Below are 17,894 nucleotides of genomic sequence, written 5' to 3'. Positions count from 1 at the left end.
TTGGGGTTAATTGCCCAAAACGTTTAGGAATAAGGGGCCAAAAATAAGCATTTTTCTAGTTTCCAGACAATAACTTGTGTTCAAGTGTATGGATCTCTCTGAAATTGTACTGCAAGGTACCATACCACAAAGGGAAGGCTGGGATTGATTTTGGGGGTAATTGCCTCAAAATTTTAGGAATTAGGGGCCATAAAGGGGCAAAAAACCAAGCATTTTTCTAGTTTCAGGACTTTACTTGTGTGTAAGTGTATGGATCTTTATGAAATTGTACTACAAGGTTCCATATCACAAATGGAAAGCTGGGTTTGAGTTTGGGAGTAATTGCCCTAAACGTTTAAGAATTTGGGGCATTTTTCTAGTTTCCAGACAATTACTTGTGTTCAAGTGTATGGATCTCTCTGAAATTGTACTGCAAGGTACCATACCACAAAGGGAAGGCTGGGATTGAGTTTGGGGGTGATGAATCATAAGGGGGTTCAAAAAATTGGATGGGGGGGATTTTTTTTTCCTTTTTTTTCTTTAAAATTTTCCATTTTAAATTGGTTATTTCTGATTTATATATAAAAGCAAATAATAATGATATGGTTTGAATAGGTAAATTAAAATTTTTTAAGTTCTTAGACCACATTCATTCTGTGTCAGAAACCTATGCTGTGTCAAATATTTAATTACAATCCAAATTCAGTGCTGTATCAAGCTTGAATGTTGTGTCCATACTTGCCCCAACTGTTCAGGGTTCGACCTCTGCGGTCGTATCAAGCTGCGCCCCAGCGGAGCATTTTATTGACACAGGTGTTTTTTATCTCTGTTGATGAAGTCATTGGTGCATACACCTATAGTAGACCATTGATATTGATATTTTGTATCACCATCCATGTATCTCAATTTTCAGCAAAGTGAACCTGCACAACTTAAAGCCACTGTCCTAGCTTACCCAAAATAGAGGGTGGAGCTCCCCTTTGTTCTTTCTGTGCACCCTTTTTCTGTCCTTATGGTCCTTTCCAATACATTTATGTTTTCTGAAGGAAAATGAATACCTTTCAATGTAAAATAACTTATTTGAACTACTGAAAAAGCATTTACATGTGTACTACGCAAAAATACTGTAAATCAGCAAAAAAAAAAACAGTTGCATATTAAATGATAATTGTGAAGAAATTGACCTTTATTGAACTTAATGACTTTACTCAAATTAAGTAATTAAAGAATACAAACTACAAAGTTGAATCTTAAAGTCCATGGTGAAGAATGAATGCATAATGGGCCAACAGAAAATATGGATTATGATTATATAAACAATATGTGGTAAGATAGCAAAAATTCTGTGCTAGGCAAAATGCTAGAAGTCCTATGAACACTTGATGCTACATAGTTAAAGTAAGTTATACCATGCTGTATTTTGCTTATGTTAAAGTTAGTCTTTTCCAATAAACACTTATCATTTATTATTTTTTAAAAAATCTTTAAAAATCATAGGATTTGTTAAGTTCGACGAGGGTGTTATTTTTTCACTACTAACTGATTAAATATTGGTCATTAAGGTTATAACTTTCACTATATACTGTTCTCTCTACATGTATGTCAATTCTGTTTCACTGTTCAACAATTCTCTTGTCTTGTAGAACTTAAAAAGATATGTTTTCTTCTTGGATATAAAAGTAGATGTTGGATATTGGTCATTGAGACAGCTACACAACAACTAAAAAAATCATAAGTCATCTTAGAGGTCAACAATAGATACTGCATAATGTCCAGCTACAAATTCTATAATTACAAATAAGCAATATATAACTGAAGACCAACTCTGACGAGGTTCCTGGCATTGGCATGCATGTGATTGGTTGAAACATTTTTTTCAGACCTCAATTCTCTCCCTTATAATCTCCATTAGTAGGTTAACAAAAGGAACATATAAAGAAAATACAATAAAAACAGTATAGAACTTACTCTAACCACAGCAAAAGTGATCAGCAATACTGATCTGATACAATATGAATATGGTTGAAACCATCAATTACCTCATGATAGGTGTTATTGCTATACAATGATATTTTTTAACCATGTCAGCAGTTTTATTGGCCTTTGTTGCATGTTTACACCAACAAAAAAATATATAATTAAGAACAAATTATTATTAACTGTAATAAAAATTCCTTCCAAAGCATTTTTGAAAAAGATATTAAAATGACATATTTTTGCCAAGTAAGTTAAGTTATAAATTCCTGCTGGTAGAATCATTCTTCCTATATTTGTGATAATATTTAGTTTTAAAGTTGAAGCCAGTGTATGATATCTATAGCTATGCAGCAATAGTGCTTATAGTAATAAAAGTGAAACAAAGAATTGTTTAATAGTTCAAGCAATTATTATGTGGATGTGATTGAGGGTCAGTTGCTGATTTATTATTGCCACATTGTAGAGATTTTGGTAGCAGTAGAGGCCCACCAGCAAGATCTTATGATGATAGAGGTGCACCCTCAAGAGACAGAGGACCTCCACCACGGGATTATGACTCATACAGAGGTAAGTTTTAAATATGAAGTAAAAAAAGATGCAATAAGTTCTCTAATGAATTTTACACAATTTAAAAAAAATTCTTGGATATTAGATTAGACAAGATGAAAACATAGAATCATGGCTAGGTCTACATGTCTGTCAAACAGGGGGTCGTACTTTGACCTATAATGGTTTACTTTTACAAATTGTGACTTGGATGGAGAGTTGTCTCATTGGCACTCATACCACACCATCTTATATCTATTCACCTGACCTTGACCTCATTTAATGGATGGGTGATCAACATTAAGACCATTTCTCAGATTCTATAAGAAATATGTCTACTTTATTCAATGTATGGAATGATTTTGAGGTGTACGAGTCTGCCTGGCCAGGTTCATCTAACTTCAACCTCAATGGCATGGTTCATTTGTCAGCGTTAAGTTTCCCTTGTTGGGTCTGTTTCTCAGATACTATAAGTAAAAGATCAAGTAATTTGGTGTTTGGAATGATTGCAAGGTGTACATGTTTGTCTTTGATAATGTTAGGTTTATATGATAAAATTATCTGCAGAAAAACTTTCAACACAAAATTCAATCATGATCAGTAAAACAAGCAAGACAGCTCAGATTTTCTGCTATTGTGTTGGCTCATGTATTATTATACTGATTTCAGATAGTGGAAGATCAAGTGGTCCACCTCCAAGCAGATTTAATGGACCAGGTAATGTTTGTCAGGTTGTCAGAAACTCTACTTTCATCTTCCTTTCATTAACCTCAACTTTAAAACAGAAATTTCAAACAAAAGCTTAAAAAAAATGTTAGTTTACTGAGAACATGTAAAAATAGTTTACTGGGAACATGTAAAAAGGAATGCTTTTTAAATCAAATGATACCCAAAAAATTTCTTTTTTAATTTACTACTGTCAAATAAAACCATATCAACTCCAAGAAAATACAAATAAATGTCTTCTGTTTCATTTTGATATGACAATAATGTGTTCTAATAGTTAATTTCTCTAAGTAGTCATAATTTTTTCCAAAGGTTTTTGTCTATATTAGATTTTATGACTATGGCATCATAAACAAACATGTAAGCAAAAGGGACATCTCACTTTTTGTTCACGCTGACAGATATCTCCCCTGAAACTATCAAACCCCTTTAACTGCAATAATTTAACTTTCTATCATAACAGATAGTGGAAGATCAAGTGGTCCTCCCCCTAGTAGAAGTGGCCCTCCACCAAGTAGAAATGGACCTCCCCCAGGAAGGTTTAGCAGCCTTGGTATGTATCTATGACTCCTTTGTCGACTGTGATTTGTCAATTTCCTTTTGAGCTTTTGAGGCAGTTTGTAGATTTTTGAATTTATGCATTTTTGATAAGACTGTTTGTCTATCAATTTGATAAAAATGAATTGTTTTATGGATCCATTCCAACTTTTTATGTTGACCATGAGCAGACTGATAATTTTTTGCTGTCTATTTTTTTCCTTTTTACTAAGTATTGATTGTTAAAGTTATTTTTTCATGCAGTAATTCTTGACAAGTTCACAGTTCTATTTGAAGTACCTCCATAAACAATTGATAGTTCCATCATCAACTGAAATCCCAGAAAGCGAGCCTCTTTTTTTTGTGTGGTGATTTTGGAGAAATGTGTTGTACCCCAATTCAAGGAGTGTATAGTATCTGCTCATGCTGCTATTCCATTGATATGATATTTGATCAAGAACTTCTAAATGCTGAGTTGTACTGTGTAAGCCATTTTCAGATCTGCTAGGCAGTCATTTCCTGTTTTATAATTTAATTTTTGATATTATTTGTGGGATATCAATGTACATGGATTTTATAGGTATAGGTGAAAGACAAATATTCATAAGGAATCTAAGCAGACTTTGGCAAAACAATGAAATCAAAAATACCAAGAAAATTGGTACCCACGAAAATAATGAATCCATAGTGAACCCGTTTTCATCAATATCTGATAACAACTGGGTGTATTCATAATTCTTTGCACAATATCACAAGACACATCTTGTTCATTAAATGCTTCGAAAAGCTCTTTTGTTTATTTACTAAAAGTAGGACATAGACATATAATTTTTTGGGTATAATATTGGTGAGCTGGAATTAAAAGCAAGAGTTTCAAAGGGATAAAAAATGAAATTTCAGTAGAGATTTTATGTAATTTTATGCTTACATCTGACAGAAGACAAGTATTAGATTTCCTGTGGTCGGAAAATTCGTAGAGGTTTTTATAGGTTTTAGGATAACAGTATATTATTACCCATGACATTATAGTTGTATAAGTAGGATATAAACTTGATTGAATAGACTCTCTAGGCCCTGTAATTACTGACTAGTGCTTGTGAATAGTCTTTTTTTTTATTCTGGTTAGGAAAATGTATATATTTAGTGTAGATAAAAAACCATAATGAAAAAAATACTTTATTCTCATCCAACTTTTAACTATCAAAATTGAGTCAGGGCAGGCACATTAAATATTATTCTTTGTATTTTGAATGTATTTTTCCCTTTAAATCGGAAAAATTTAAAGTTGAATTCTGATGGTCAGTTACCTATTAAAATGTTGTGCAGGAATAAGCATATTTCTTTTATTATGGTTTAATAACGTTTACATAGTTAGAGTTTTGTATTTGTTTCTATAATGAAAATTTCATTGATAATTTGACAATGAAGGTAAGAGCAATAGTAAAAGGGAAAGATGTGCAATAAATTCTAGGATATAGCAATAATGGTAAGCAATTCAAATACTAAGACAAATGGAAATACACTAGTTTGAGGAAATAATAAATCAATGGATGAAGAAAGGAATGATGGATAAATACTAAACATAAATTGATACTGATAAGTTGACAATGGATATGATGGAATAAAAGGATAATCCTATACAACATACATGAAATTCAAATGAAACCTATATGTTGCACACACTTCATGGAAAATGCTGCTTTTTGATGAAAATCTCACAACTGTGGAATGGAATTCATTTATCTGTCTGGATAACTTTGGTATGAAGGAACTACCATATAACATCATTACTAAATGAACAACTGAAATGACTGAAGCATTTTACTTAAATTAATATTGGAAAAAAATTATTTTGCCTTGGAACAGGATTGCATCTGCAATACATTGGAATGTATAATAGCGGAATTAATGAAATGATAAAACTGAACTAACATATCATAGATATATGCAATTGGAATGGATATAAAATTATTGTTATACTGACACAAGATGCGTTCTGGACACTTATTTATGAGCAAAGGATGGAACATGTCATTGCAAGGAAAATAGTGGAATTGAAACCTGCCTTATCCGTTGGTCTTTTCAGTCTTAAATTTATTAATTATATCAGTTAACCTAATATATTGAAAATATGATAATAAATTTAAAATGCCTTGTTCCATTAATTTGTATTTAAATTCAGTCACTAGTTGAACCATGATAAGTAATTTTCTGAATTAATTTGATTAAATCTTCCCCAAAAAGATTAAATAAGATGATTCTCAAAAGCACATAGGACTTGCCTTATTATATAACGTCAGGCTTTTACTTGGTAGTCTTCAAATATTAAGGAATGTCAAAAGATAAAAATCTGAATTAAAAATGATCAGAAATAACACAACATTGTGAAAAGATATAATAAAACTTTCAGGGAAGAAATCTACATAAATTCAAAAGATTCCCATATCATTCCTGTTAGCTGGATGTCTCTATAGATATTTTTTTATTATAGATAAGGTACATGCCTTCACCCTATATATGAATTCATATATAAATCAGTTATAGTTGAATAAGAATATTTATAACTCGAAGGACATCAAAGTAAAAAAAAATACAGTAGTAGCTTTTCTTTGTTTATTAACCCTTTAAATGTTTCAACATTTGTAAGGCAGTGACATTAGCTCTAACACCATTCAGATTTCTGTGCATTTCATCTAGTGATAAGCACAGTCAATTAAGATGAGATGTTTCTAGATACATATTTGAAAGTTTATAAAAAAAATACTGAATTTTTTCCAAACAAATTGTAAGTATGGAATAAACAGATGAAGATTTGATGCATAACTAATAGGTAAATAATTTCAGGTCAGCATTTTATCAACAGATTACAAATTTAGGACGATCTCAACAAGTCTACTTTCGTTTAATTTGCCGGTAATAAAGTGCTTCTTACAGGTACATTACATGTGCATTACATGTACAGCCAGATTGGATTAGTGAACATTGGATAAATCAGGCAAGTCATTATTTTTCAAACTGAAATAACAATTATCTTTTACAATCTGCAAATTTTAGGTTCTTCAAGAGAGACTTCAAATATTTCAAGACCATCAAGAGGTCCTCCTAGGGGACCTCCAAGTCCAAGGGGACCACCCCCTAGGGAAGATAGAAGTAGGGACAGAGAAAGCTTTAGTGCTGGAAGTCGAAGACCTGCTCCATCTGATAGCAGAGGACCGCCTGTTAAAAGAGCAAGGCCTGGAGGCCCACCAAGAGGAGGTGGACCTCCATTCAGACGTTAAGTTTTAAAAACTTTTAAAAGTCAGTCATTATGTAAAAAGCTTCATGTCAACTTTGATATCATCGGGACAGAAAATCGTATGGACCGTAACCATTTTATGCTTTTATGTACAACTTTAACATTTTATATTCAATCTAACTGTTGTCTACCCTGATCATGTTTGTGAATAGACAAAAATAAATAAATTGGGATATACAGATAACATATACATATTTTATTCTGCTAGGCCAAGAATTAAACTTCTATGCAAGTTAATCTTCATTACTGATAAGTGCAGGGTATGTGCATGACATAAATGACGTATATCGATTTGTCATAATATTAGTATTGGAATGGTCATGAAAGTTATTTAAATGGCTAAAACCGACTTAACAAAATAATTAATAGCTACTAGTAGGGCTGTCAAGATATGCTGGCATACCATGACATAACATAAACTGCATATTGCAACTTACAAAGTGGCAAACATTCGAAATGGCATGCTGGACATATTGAAGAATTTCAGTCGTGATCTCTACTTCTTTAATCAAGCACTAAACACATCTTAATGATGCAAGAAAAGGTTATCTAATATTATCAGATACAAACGTCAACAAGAAAAAGTTATCTAATATTATCAGATACAAACATCAAAGAAAGTAGTCTTCAGACTTAAGTCCTCTAATTAGCAAGAAATAAGTTATCAGAGAACATCTGAAAATGTGACGGAATATACTTGTAAAATTCCTTGGAGTTGTGATCCATACAAATTTATACAGTATTGCAATATACCAGTGTACCAATTTATTGTGACATCCCTGACAATCTATCAGTGTACTATTAAATTGTGACACCCCTTGCAGCCAATATTCATCTGTTCAGTTGTAAGAAATTATCAATTTCCGTGCATTTTATAGGTTACTTTCTACCTGAAAGATCTGTGCGTTTGTCTTTTGTTTTTCTTGGGAGCTCAGGACAGGAGTCTCAATTTATTCTTTGCACATAATCCAAATTCATGTGTTTTCTTGGTTGGAAGTTGGGTAAGAAAAGATAATTTTCATATCTATGAATAACCACTACATTTTTAAGAGCAATAATTTACATGCTCCGAACAGTTGAAAGACAAGATAACTGCAAGATCTCCGTCAAGAAAATATTTATACATAAGCTAAATGTTGGCTATCAGTTGGCGACTCATTATTACAGTGTTATGAGAGATGAGCTACAAATTAGAAATCCGTCTAGTGAAGAAGAACTTATCTCAATGGTCAAGTGTTGAGAATACCTTGGAGCTCAATGTGATATCAGAATATCATTTGACATGTCTCTCAATAGAATGTACACATCTACAATATTATCCTGTTTAGTATACAAAAGAACATAACCAGAATGTTATTCTGATTGGTATACACCAAGAACCATTGCAGGTTTCAGAACCTTAATCAGATTAATATACGCCAAGAACCGTTTCAGAACCTTATTCCTGCATAATATAAACGTAAGACCCGTTTCAGAATCTGATTTCGATTAATATACACCAGAACAGTTTTAATGTATATTCAGAAACTCATTTCATCTGATATGCACCAAGAATGATTTCAGAATGTTATTCTGTTAACCACAACTGTTTCAATACATACTCAGAATCTTATTCTAAATGATTAACACCAGAACAGTCATTGCTGGTAGATTTTTAATCCAACAGTTACAGCAATATAAACCGACATTGGTATTTAACACAAAACATATACCAGTCTTGTTTTTCGCATAAACCATTCTTTGAAAGGTATCAATCAGCACCACCAAGGATCAAACTGAAGAGGAAAGAGCTAGGATCAACCTATAAAACATCTGCTTTAGACAAGTAAAGGTCAACTAATAAAAAGGTTTCATCCTCAAATACAACAATGTCAATAAGTTAATTGCATCAGCTGTAATAAGAAGTAACTGAAAGGGCAAAAACTCATCAGAGCTACAAAACTTATAATTTGGCATTCCTGACAAGTTCTTCAACATAAGACTCAGTCGTATAACAGGTTCAGGGAGGATCTTCTACATGATGATTTAATATTATTGTTGTTTGTTCAATTGTGAATTTGAGGAAAGAATTTCTGAAGTTTGGAGGTGCATGCAAAGTTAAATCTACAAATCCACACATCATCTACTTCATTATGTTTTACAGAAAGGAAAATAGATCATTCTTTCTATATAAACGTAAATTGTAATGATCATTGCTCAATGATGAGATGAAAAACTGTATTCCCATGGTATTGCTTAGCCTCGTCTAAATTGATATGTATGTTGGAGTTGTAATAGATTTGATCACAACATCCTATTTGGTTTTTAATCGGTCGTCAACTTTTTAACATAATTGAGTTTTTATTCAGAGGACAAAAATTTAGCTGCAGAACTTGTTGCTTGTGCTGAATGGTTACAATTTGATTAAGACTCATCAGTTGCACACGAATGTAGATTATTCCTTGAATATGTACGAGTACCTTCAGTCAACAAGCATGCAAGAAAAGGCACTACAGATTTCTTGACAAATGATTTTTCCCTGTCTCTGAAAATTTATTTGATCCAAAGTATTGGTTTTTTACTCAAAAAAAGTACACACCTTCAACATTTTAATACCAAAGGTGACTGCTTGCACTTGTGTCATGATAATCTATAATTGTGCATATGTCACTACAATATAATTTACATGCATAGAATGAAAGAAACTTATTTGAAAATTCTTGGAGACCGTTTTATGCTAGTTGTAATATTTATGACGTAGTGGTAAAGGAAAATTACAACTATTTTCACCTGTTTCTTGTTTGTATATGGAAATCGTATATTAGAAGACCTTAAATACTTTCCTCTGGGATTGTTGGATACCTTAGATATGAAAACAAGAGAAAAAATATGAAATAAATCTAATAGACTTGATCTGAAGTCTTTCTGATCACTCAACATGCTTGATTACTTGTCAGTCTGATATGACATGTCAGAAATGAATTCAAAATTTACTTCATACCTGGACTACAAGTATATGCTTCTACCAATATACATCTGATATGAAGAAAAGCATCTGTAACTAACACCATGTTAAGAAGACTGAAAAAGATATTTTCACTGCAACAATTGTCTTAGCAGGAAGTCCATGTTGTTATTTCTAATTGCCTGAAGCAATTATTTATAATCTCACAAAATATAACATGGGTGAAATATGAAACAGCTTTTAAATCTTGACTCTCATCGAAAGTTATGAGTGTCTTTTTATACACTGATTGAAATCAGCTGTCCAGTGTACAGTTTTGAGTGGCTCATTTGTTTTTTAAATCATCTATGATTAATTTCAATTCAAAAAGGAATACTGAAATTTATTTGCTCCTACAGCACACATTTATTTATTTTTTGCTGAGGCTAGGGTGCCTTCTAGTTTAAATACACAAGTGAGTTTGATGAATGATATTTAGCACTTGAAAATACAAAAGACAATCAAAGACTTAAATTTATGATCACATGTGTAAAAACAATGATCATAACTAAACAATACAACACTCCAAGCACAATTGAAGCTTGTGACATGATCTTCAAAATGAGCATCCACAAACTCATATGTGATCAATTACTGTTACAGCTGTATGCAAGTTTAATAAGTCCTCATACATGTCGTAAGGCAAAGTAAGGCATATTTTATTAAAGTTAATTAACAAAGCAATAAAAAGCGTTCAATAGGGTGCTCCAGAATGTATGCAATTCTGCTTTTCATATTGTACCATTATAGTAAGATGTGACCATTAGTTGTGCAGCAAGAAAGTAGTAAAAAGGATGGTAAATGGAATATATTTACTCCATTGTTTAAAATGATTCGGTTAAAATATTCACTGTTTGAAGTAGAGAGAGTTGTAGCAGATTTACACCATGATTTATATCCACTCCAAACTCTGATGGACATCATCCAAACGTTATTCTGAACAAGTGATTAAAGTCAGAAGTATATGAAAACTGGACAATTTAGATTACTGAAATCTTGCAGGGCCTCTTTCATCAATGAAGATACCACAGATTCTAAAATATCAGATTGTGACTACCAAAGAATTTTTTAAAGGATTTTGATGGTATAAGATCATTGACATGCTGGAGAGAATTCCACAAAAATAATAATGTGCCTCCATTTAATACTGAACAAGAAAAAACAAATTTGCTGAGGCTTATGGATACATAAAGGATCTGAAGTTTTCAAAGTTATTAAATGCTTTAATGTCTGGAACAGCATAATTCTGAATATGACAATACCTGACTTTGTACAAGCATTCTTATCTAAAAAGATCATTTATAAAGATGATTTTTGATCACAGGAACGTCTCAATTTTACAACATTTGAAAATAGCACAGGAGCTCCTTACTTTAACAGACTTCACATCATGCCTAACTTCAAAGATGAAAGATGTGTAGAAGAAGAAATTGGAAAGTTGTGGTGATGTCTTTAAATGCAGATTAAAACTTAACCCCAAAAATGCAATGACAGGTTTATTTCGTAGATTCAGTTTACTGCAATTTCATGAATGTGTTTAGAAGAGTTCAGTGCACTTTATAACAGTGTGAAAATACTGTGTACAATCAATAAAACATCTAAGTAAATGTCCACTATCCAACTGAAGAAAAGATTTTACACAACTAATTGCTTTTTCCCAAATATGCTTCAATGCCTTGATATGTTTAAGATTTAATGGTATAGAATGGAATACCAAATGAGAATCATACATTTCCTAAAAAAAATTCAGTCCGGAGACTTTAATCACAAATAATATCTCATACTTGATAAAAAGAATTGAAAGCGCTATAAGCAATAAAACTACTGCATGTCTTCTAGTATAATGGAATAACCTCAAAGTCCTTGTCTTCACTTAAACCTGGCACTATACAGTATGTATAAAAGGGAAATTATCTGTACATTGTTTGATAGTAAACATGCTATAATAAGATTGTTTAAACAGTGATTTTAAGCTTACATAGAATTAGCAAAGGAAAAGATGATTGCTGTTCTGACTGAATGAAACATGTTTGAAAAGTGAAGGAATGAAGAACAACTAATGAAATCTTATACACGAAGGCAGCATATATAGATCTACAGATAAATCAATGACATTTTGAAGACAGAAGGTAACATTATTCATTTATACCAAGCAATACGTACAGCTTGAGAAAAACTACTTTTAAGAATTATACTGTTAAACGAGTATTGATGAACAGTTATGTCAAAAGTCATCTATTTGAAATCGGGTAGAATAAAGGAAATTCTACTTGCACAAAGTATATGATATTAAATTATTTAATAACCAACATCAGTGGAAGGGACATGTTTCAAAGAACCAGGTAAATTGAAGAAACAGTAATTATGGTGTAGCAGTGATGGAAAAATATGTATAGGGATTGGATAGCACATTTTGTAATTATATCTTCCCTTTTACCTCAAGGTATTTTCAAAATAAATAGAACACCGTTTGAAGGACCACAATATCTTATCTGTAATTTGCTTAATCATTGGCATGTTTTATGAAATAACTTGTAATATTCAAAAACAATTCCATTACAGTTAAGATGACATATAAGGACATTTAACAAAACTGATGTCTTCCATAAAATTAGATTTTTGAAAATTGTATTAATTGGATGTATTCTTTTGGCAAAGCATATTATCCATTGTAATAAAAACGCTACCAACTTACTCTTTTTTGTGGTGGGTTAATTGACATGAAAAATTCTCTTAAATAGGTCTGTACATTTTTGCTCTTTTTGGTTAAAATTTTAACTCCTGATTCATGGTAAGTTTTTATTAAAAAAAAAAAAAGAAAATTTAACAAATGTGCAATTATTAATGAAATTATTTACATCCTGTAAAAAAATGCAGTATTAGGGCTGTTCCATAAAAACATATATGGTACCCAGGGAAGGCACTTTCATAATGGGGTAACCACCTATAGAGGCAAATTTAGAATTTCAGTTATATTTTTACTGTATTTAACACCCACCCATAATAGTGATTTCAAAGTGCCTTCCCTGGGTCCCATGTATGTTTTTATGGAACAGCCCTTAGAAGAAGTGCCTTCCAGTCCTACTTTACTTGCTATATTTCTTACCATTATATATTTTTGTTTAACAATAAAAAACACTGTTCTTTACAAAATATAGGTAATAGATTGTAATAAGCTTGATCTTGATATAAAGTACACATATTTATCATATGTTTAAATGATATATTTCATTTAGGTTGACTGAGATGTTGGGGGAAAGCATCATATGGACTAAATTTATGACTTCCTGATAGTCTTTTGGTTCCAGACATTGTAAGGAAATAAAAGCAGGCTTATGGACAAAATATGACTTGCTGATAGCTGTTTGGTCCAAGACATTGTAAATAGATATAAGCCAGGTATAAAGTATGTTATGAAAATAATAACTACTCATTTGGTTTTTATGCCCCCAATGTCACCGGATGAGGCATTAAGTGTTACCCTTGTCCGTCTGTACGTTTGTCCGTACATAGTCCCAAAATTGATTTCTATTCTCTAACTTTACTAAACCAAATGTTATGAGCTTATACACAATGCTAATTACCACAAAACACGATCAAGTTCGAATTTGGGTGGCGTCACTTTTACCTTTCTCAAGTTATGTCCCTTTATAACGTTATATGCAAGTAGGGGCATCATCTGTGTCTATGGAACATATTTTCCATTTAATTTTTTTATTGTAAGGAATTTAAATGTCCAACCTTTTGAGGAATAAGGGGCTTGATACACTTTCTCCAGTTATTTTGACAAGATTTGCAAACAAACTTTAAACTTCCCTTTTTATGATTGGCAAAAAAAAAATTGTCATTCTGATGGAATCCATCAGACATTGTCACTTGTTATGCTGTCACAATAGCAAAAATGTCCAGGAACTTTGATGGAACCAAACATTTATTATTTCATAGATATAAATATAAATAACTTATTCGTGACAAATTGAAATTGGTTAATAGCTTTAGCTAATAAGATATTGAAACTGTTGATTAGTTTCATTGAATGTATGACCATATGAAATTTATATTTGGTTCGATTATTGTTTACTATGAAAACAACCAGTTGATACTGATTTTTGTGTGCAATGCTTGTTTCTGTTATAACCTTCTTAGCTATGCTTGAACCAAATGTTCAAATAACCAAAATGCATAAAAAACAAAATCGAAAAAAAACTGCAGAATGTTTGTCCAAATGTAACTTGTCAATACTGATGGCATGGAAATGATATTCTGAGTTAATTGTTCATTGAAAATCTACAATTCATTGTCAGCATTCATAATTTCTATCTTTACCTGCAGCAACAGACCACCTGATGAAATAAGCACCAATGGTTTCAGGGATTGTTCATCTTTCTGAGCTTGAATCAAATGTTTGATACAGGTAAATATTTAAATAACATACTTATTTTATATTAAAGAAAAGATTTCAAAGAAATCAGATTTTGTCAGGTTAATGCTTTTATATAATACAATATAAAGTTTGGCTTTTCTAATTTATCTATTGTGAAGAATACTCCCTGAATTTTTTACATTGAATAAGTAAAACATGAGAAATTTTGAAATTTGAGCAAACATTTGTTCTTGTCATAAGTATAGTGTTTAAAAAAAACGGAGGCTTAACACTCGGGTAATGGAAAGAAATTTTATTTTTAATATATATTTTGATCTATCTGTTGATATCATAACATGTGTACTCCATGCAACAAAAACCTTGAGGCTATGATATGTTGATGTGTCAATCTGCATCTTGTAACTTTTGAATTACAGTCATGAAATATGCAATAACAGGTTTTATACTAATTTCAATAAACATAAGCAGATTTAAGCAGCTATAGATCACTGTAGGGCAAACATAAAGTATAATTCCAGAATAACCTAAATAAAGATAAAAAATATTGGAAGCTAAATAATCTTAAAAAGATTGCTAGTTGCAAATCCAATTTAAAAAAAAAAACAGAAGTAAAGATCACTTTTGCTTTGTGGGAAGTTTTAAACACTATTCACTCTTAGTCAATTTTCATTCAAATGAGCATAAGTTATTCAAAATAAAGTCTTGGAAAGAATAAAAACATTACAGCAACCAATACATTTTACACAACTTTGATGTTCAAAGACATAAAAAAGTCAAGCATATATAATTTAAATACATCATCGAAGAGAAGAGAAAACTATAAAATATTGAAACTAGCCAGAAAAACTTCCATGTTCACAACTGAACTACAATTCAGTAATATTTTGTTAAAATTGATGATCTTGACTTCTTTTTTTCAGAATTGAGGAAATACACGTATGGAATGGTGACACTGACTGAAAGACATTTGTGAAAGATAATGTGTAATTTAGGACTAGTTTTAAATCAGTTCATGATCTTAAACATTTGTTTCATCTGTGCCTTCTCCTTTCATAGACTATTAAAAAAGTAGAAATTTAGTTTTGGTATTTTTATGATATCTTTTAAGATAAGGAGATGTAATATGACTGTGAATGAGACCACAATCCACCAAAGACAAAAAGAACAAACCTCAACATTTTTCATGGATTTCAATTTCTAATTCTTTTGATATTTGACTTATGAGCCTAATACATTTGGCATGCCAGTCCTGGTACAAAAAAAGAAGACACTATGGCTATGATAATTTTTGTTCTTTTTACAATAGAAAATAAAGAATGTGGGGTAGCCATCCAGGACACAAAATCACAGCAAAAACACACCAAAAGCAAAGGAACAATGCTTTTATTGCTGTTCTTCATCTCAAAGTCATAGTGAGGCCTTCAACGCAGAACACAAAAAACTTGCCTCACTGCAAGTTTAAGATGCCATGCTTTAAAAATCTATCTTGCAATAGCATTTTTTGTGTAAAGATTGCATGTTAGTACTAACTTGATATCTTTATCTTCCAAGGTTGATCACTACATTTGATAGTTCAAACAAAATAGTGCAGTGAAGTGAAGTGTCAGTGAGACCTTCAACACGAACAAAAAAAAAACTCTCACCTCACTGCAAGTTTCAGATGGATTCAGCTGAATCCTTTGCAAAAATAATTATATAATTCAGATAGACTTTGTAAGATGTAACACAACCAAATCGTGCCCCGTCAAATAAAAAATTACTGGAAAGTAGTACATATTTAAAACAAAATAGTTCCTACGCATAGGTGTAAATATCAAACTATGTAGAATATATTTTGATAATGAAGATTTCAAATGAAAGGTGAAGGACTGGTGATCCTTGTAGAACACATTTTGACTAATAATTTTGAATAATACAAATATGTATGAATGAATTCTAAAATTGAGGACATACATATATTGCCTGTTTCTCAGATATGAAGTACCTGGTTTAGTGTATCCAAAGTTCCTGTAACCAGTATAGTCTGATGTGTAAATAACAGTATTTCGATCACCCCCATAAATGTTTGAAAGTGAAAAGTTTAATAAGTTCACCTAAACAATATTTTCTGGAATTTAGGAATGTAAAAGCTGAATCATGTTATATTTCTGAATTTGTTTATTTAGTTGTTAATGGTTGTACTGCCCTATTTAGGGCACCATGATTGGATTATTAAAAAAAATATGTCTGTTATTATTGTGTAAGAGTTATATGTAAGACTGAACCTTTTCAAAAAAAATCTTCAGAATTTACTTGTAAAACATGAACATTTCAGCATAACCAACAATTAGTTTTAATCTCAAGATGCTGTGTTTAATGTTGATCAGTTAATATCTTGGGTATCAATATCTAACAAACAAAAATTAGCAAGGGTTCCGCAGAACCCAGTGTCTCGCCTACTTTTGCTGTTGTCTATGTCTTCACTTCAGTGTGATAGGGGAATGCACATAATAGATTTACAGTTAATGAAATAAAACGTTTGAAATGTATGAAAAAAGTTATGCTTGTAAAAAATGAATACAGTATGCAATCAAATCTATAGATTTATAAAAGAGTAGAAACATAAATTTATTGAATGAACAAATGATAAAGAAGATAATTTTTACATTTTCCTCTAGATACTATCTTTTGATTGTAAGAAGCTTCTGTCCAAGTTTGGTAAAAATCAAGGATGGTTTATGAATCTAATAAATGTTTTCAAAAACTTTAACTGCAGACTGTATGTAATGTTAACTGGAAGAAAAACTCAGTCCATTTATAAGTAAAATGGGGATAAACAGGATTTTTTTTTTTACAAAATTTACTTCTAGATACTATCTTATGATCATAAACAAGCTTCTGTCCAAGTTTGGTAGAAATCCAGGATAGTTTAAGAAAGTTATTAAAATTTCAAAAACTTTAACCACAGAGTGAATATTTGTGGACGCTGCCGACGACAACGGAATGTAGGATCGCTATGTCTCGCTTTTGTGACAAAAGTCGCAGGCTCGACAAAAAAAATGGAATGAAACTTAAGGAATGGCATAAAAAAGATCATTTGTGTCTATGGCAACAGTAATCAGTTCCATTTATACATTCATCGCCCATCACATTATTAAAAAGTCACATCTATTTATAAGTGTCGAGGCAATGAATACAACAATAACAGAATGGGTAATACCATCCATGTGAATGTAATGGACAAATGGGAAGTATTACCAAATAAATGTGTCTAGTGAGTTCTGATAAAAACACAATGTAGTTGACCAGCAATTTATAAAGACTATAGAACCTGTGAAACTGAGTTAGTAAAATAACTTTGAAAAGAATAAGCATTTATCATCTGTGTTAAATAAATGGCATAGGCCAGGGTAGATTACTACTTTGAAATAAGAAGTTGGCAGTTAGAACACCAAAATCATTGCAATTGTCATATCTTCCAGTATCAG

The 17,894-nt window shown here is 31.4% G+C and overlaps 1 protein-coding gene across 11 annotated transcripts in view; it reads left to right on the top strand.

Annotated features, from left to right (window-relative positions):
• LOC127737479 (RNA-binding motif protein, X chromosome-like) overlaps positions 1-15,506 on the top strand; it is a 57,361-nt gene extending 41,855 nt beyond the window's left edge. For 6 of the 11 annotated variants that reach the window (XM_052248208.1, XM_052248207.1, XM_052248201.1 and 3 more), the window contains 4 exons: positions 2,420-2,523; positions 3,172-3,219; positions 3,692-3,781; positions 6,820-7,248. In XM_052248208.1, the coding sequence (XP_052104168.1) occupies positions 2,420-2,523; positions 3,172-3,219; positions 3,692-3,781; positions 6,820-7,043 (466 nt within the window). In that variant the 3' untranslated portion in view covers positions 7,044-7,248. Of the gene's footprint in view, positions 1-2,419; positions 2,524-3,171; positions 3,220-3,691; positions 3,782-6,819; positions 7,249-13,279; positions 13,443-14,375; positions 14,458-15,347 lie in introns of those variants that run through there. The other 5 variants (XM_052248206.1, XM_052248203.1, XR_007999564.1 and 2 more) reach the window with 4 other exon arrangements.
• Positions 15,507-17,894: the final 2,388 nt, after the last annotated feature.

The sequence above is a fragment of the Mytilus californianus genome, unplaced genomic scaffold (assembly GCF_021869535.1).
Source record: "Mytilus californianus isolate M0D057914Y unplaced genomic scaffold, xbMytCali1.0.p SCAF_4, whole genome shotgun sequence".
Classification (NCBI taxonomy): domain Eukaryota; kingdom Metazoa; phylum Mollusca; class Bivalvia; order Mytilida; family Mytilidae; genus Mytilus; species Mytilus californianus.
The sequence above is the reverse complement of the archived record's forward strand: the minus strand, read 5'-3'. Positions and strand labels throughout refer to the sequence as shown.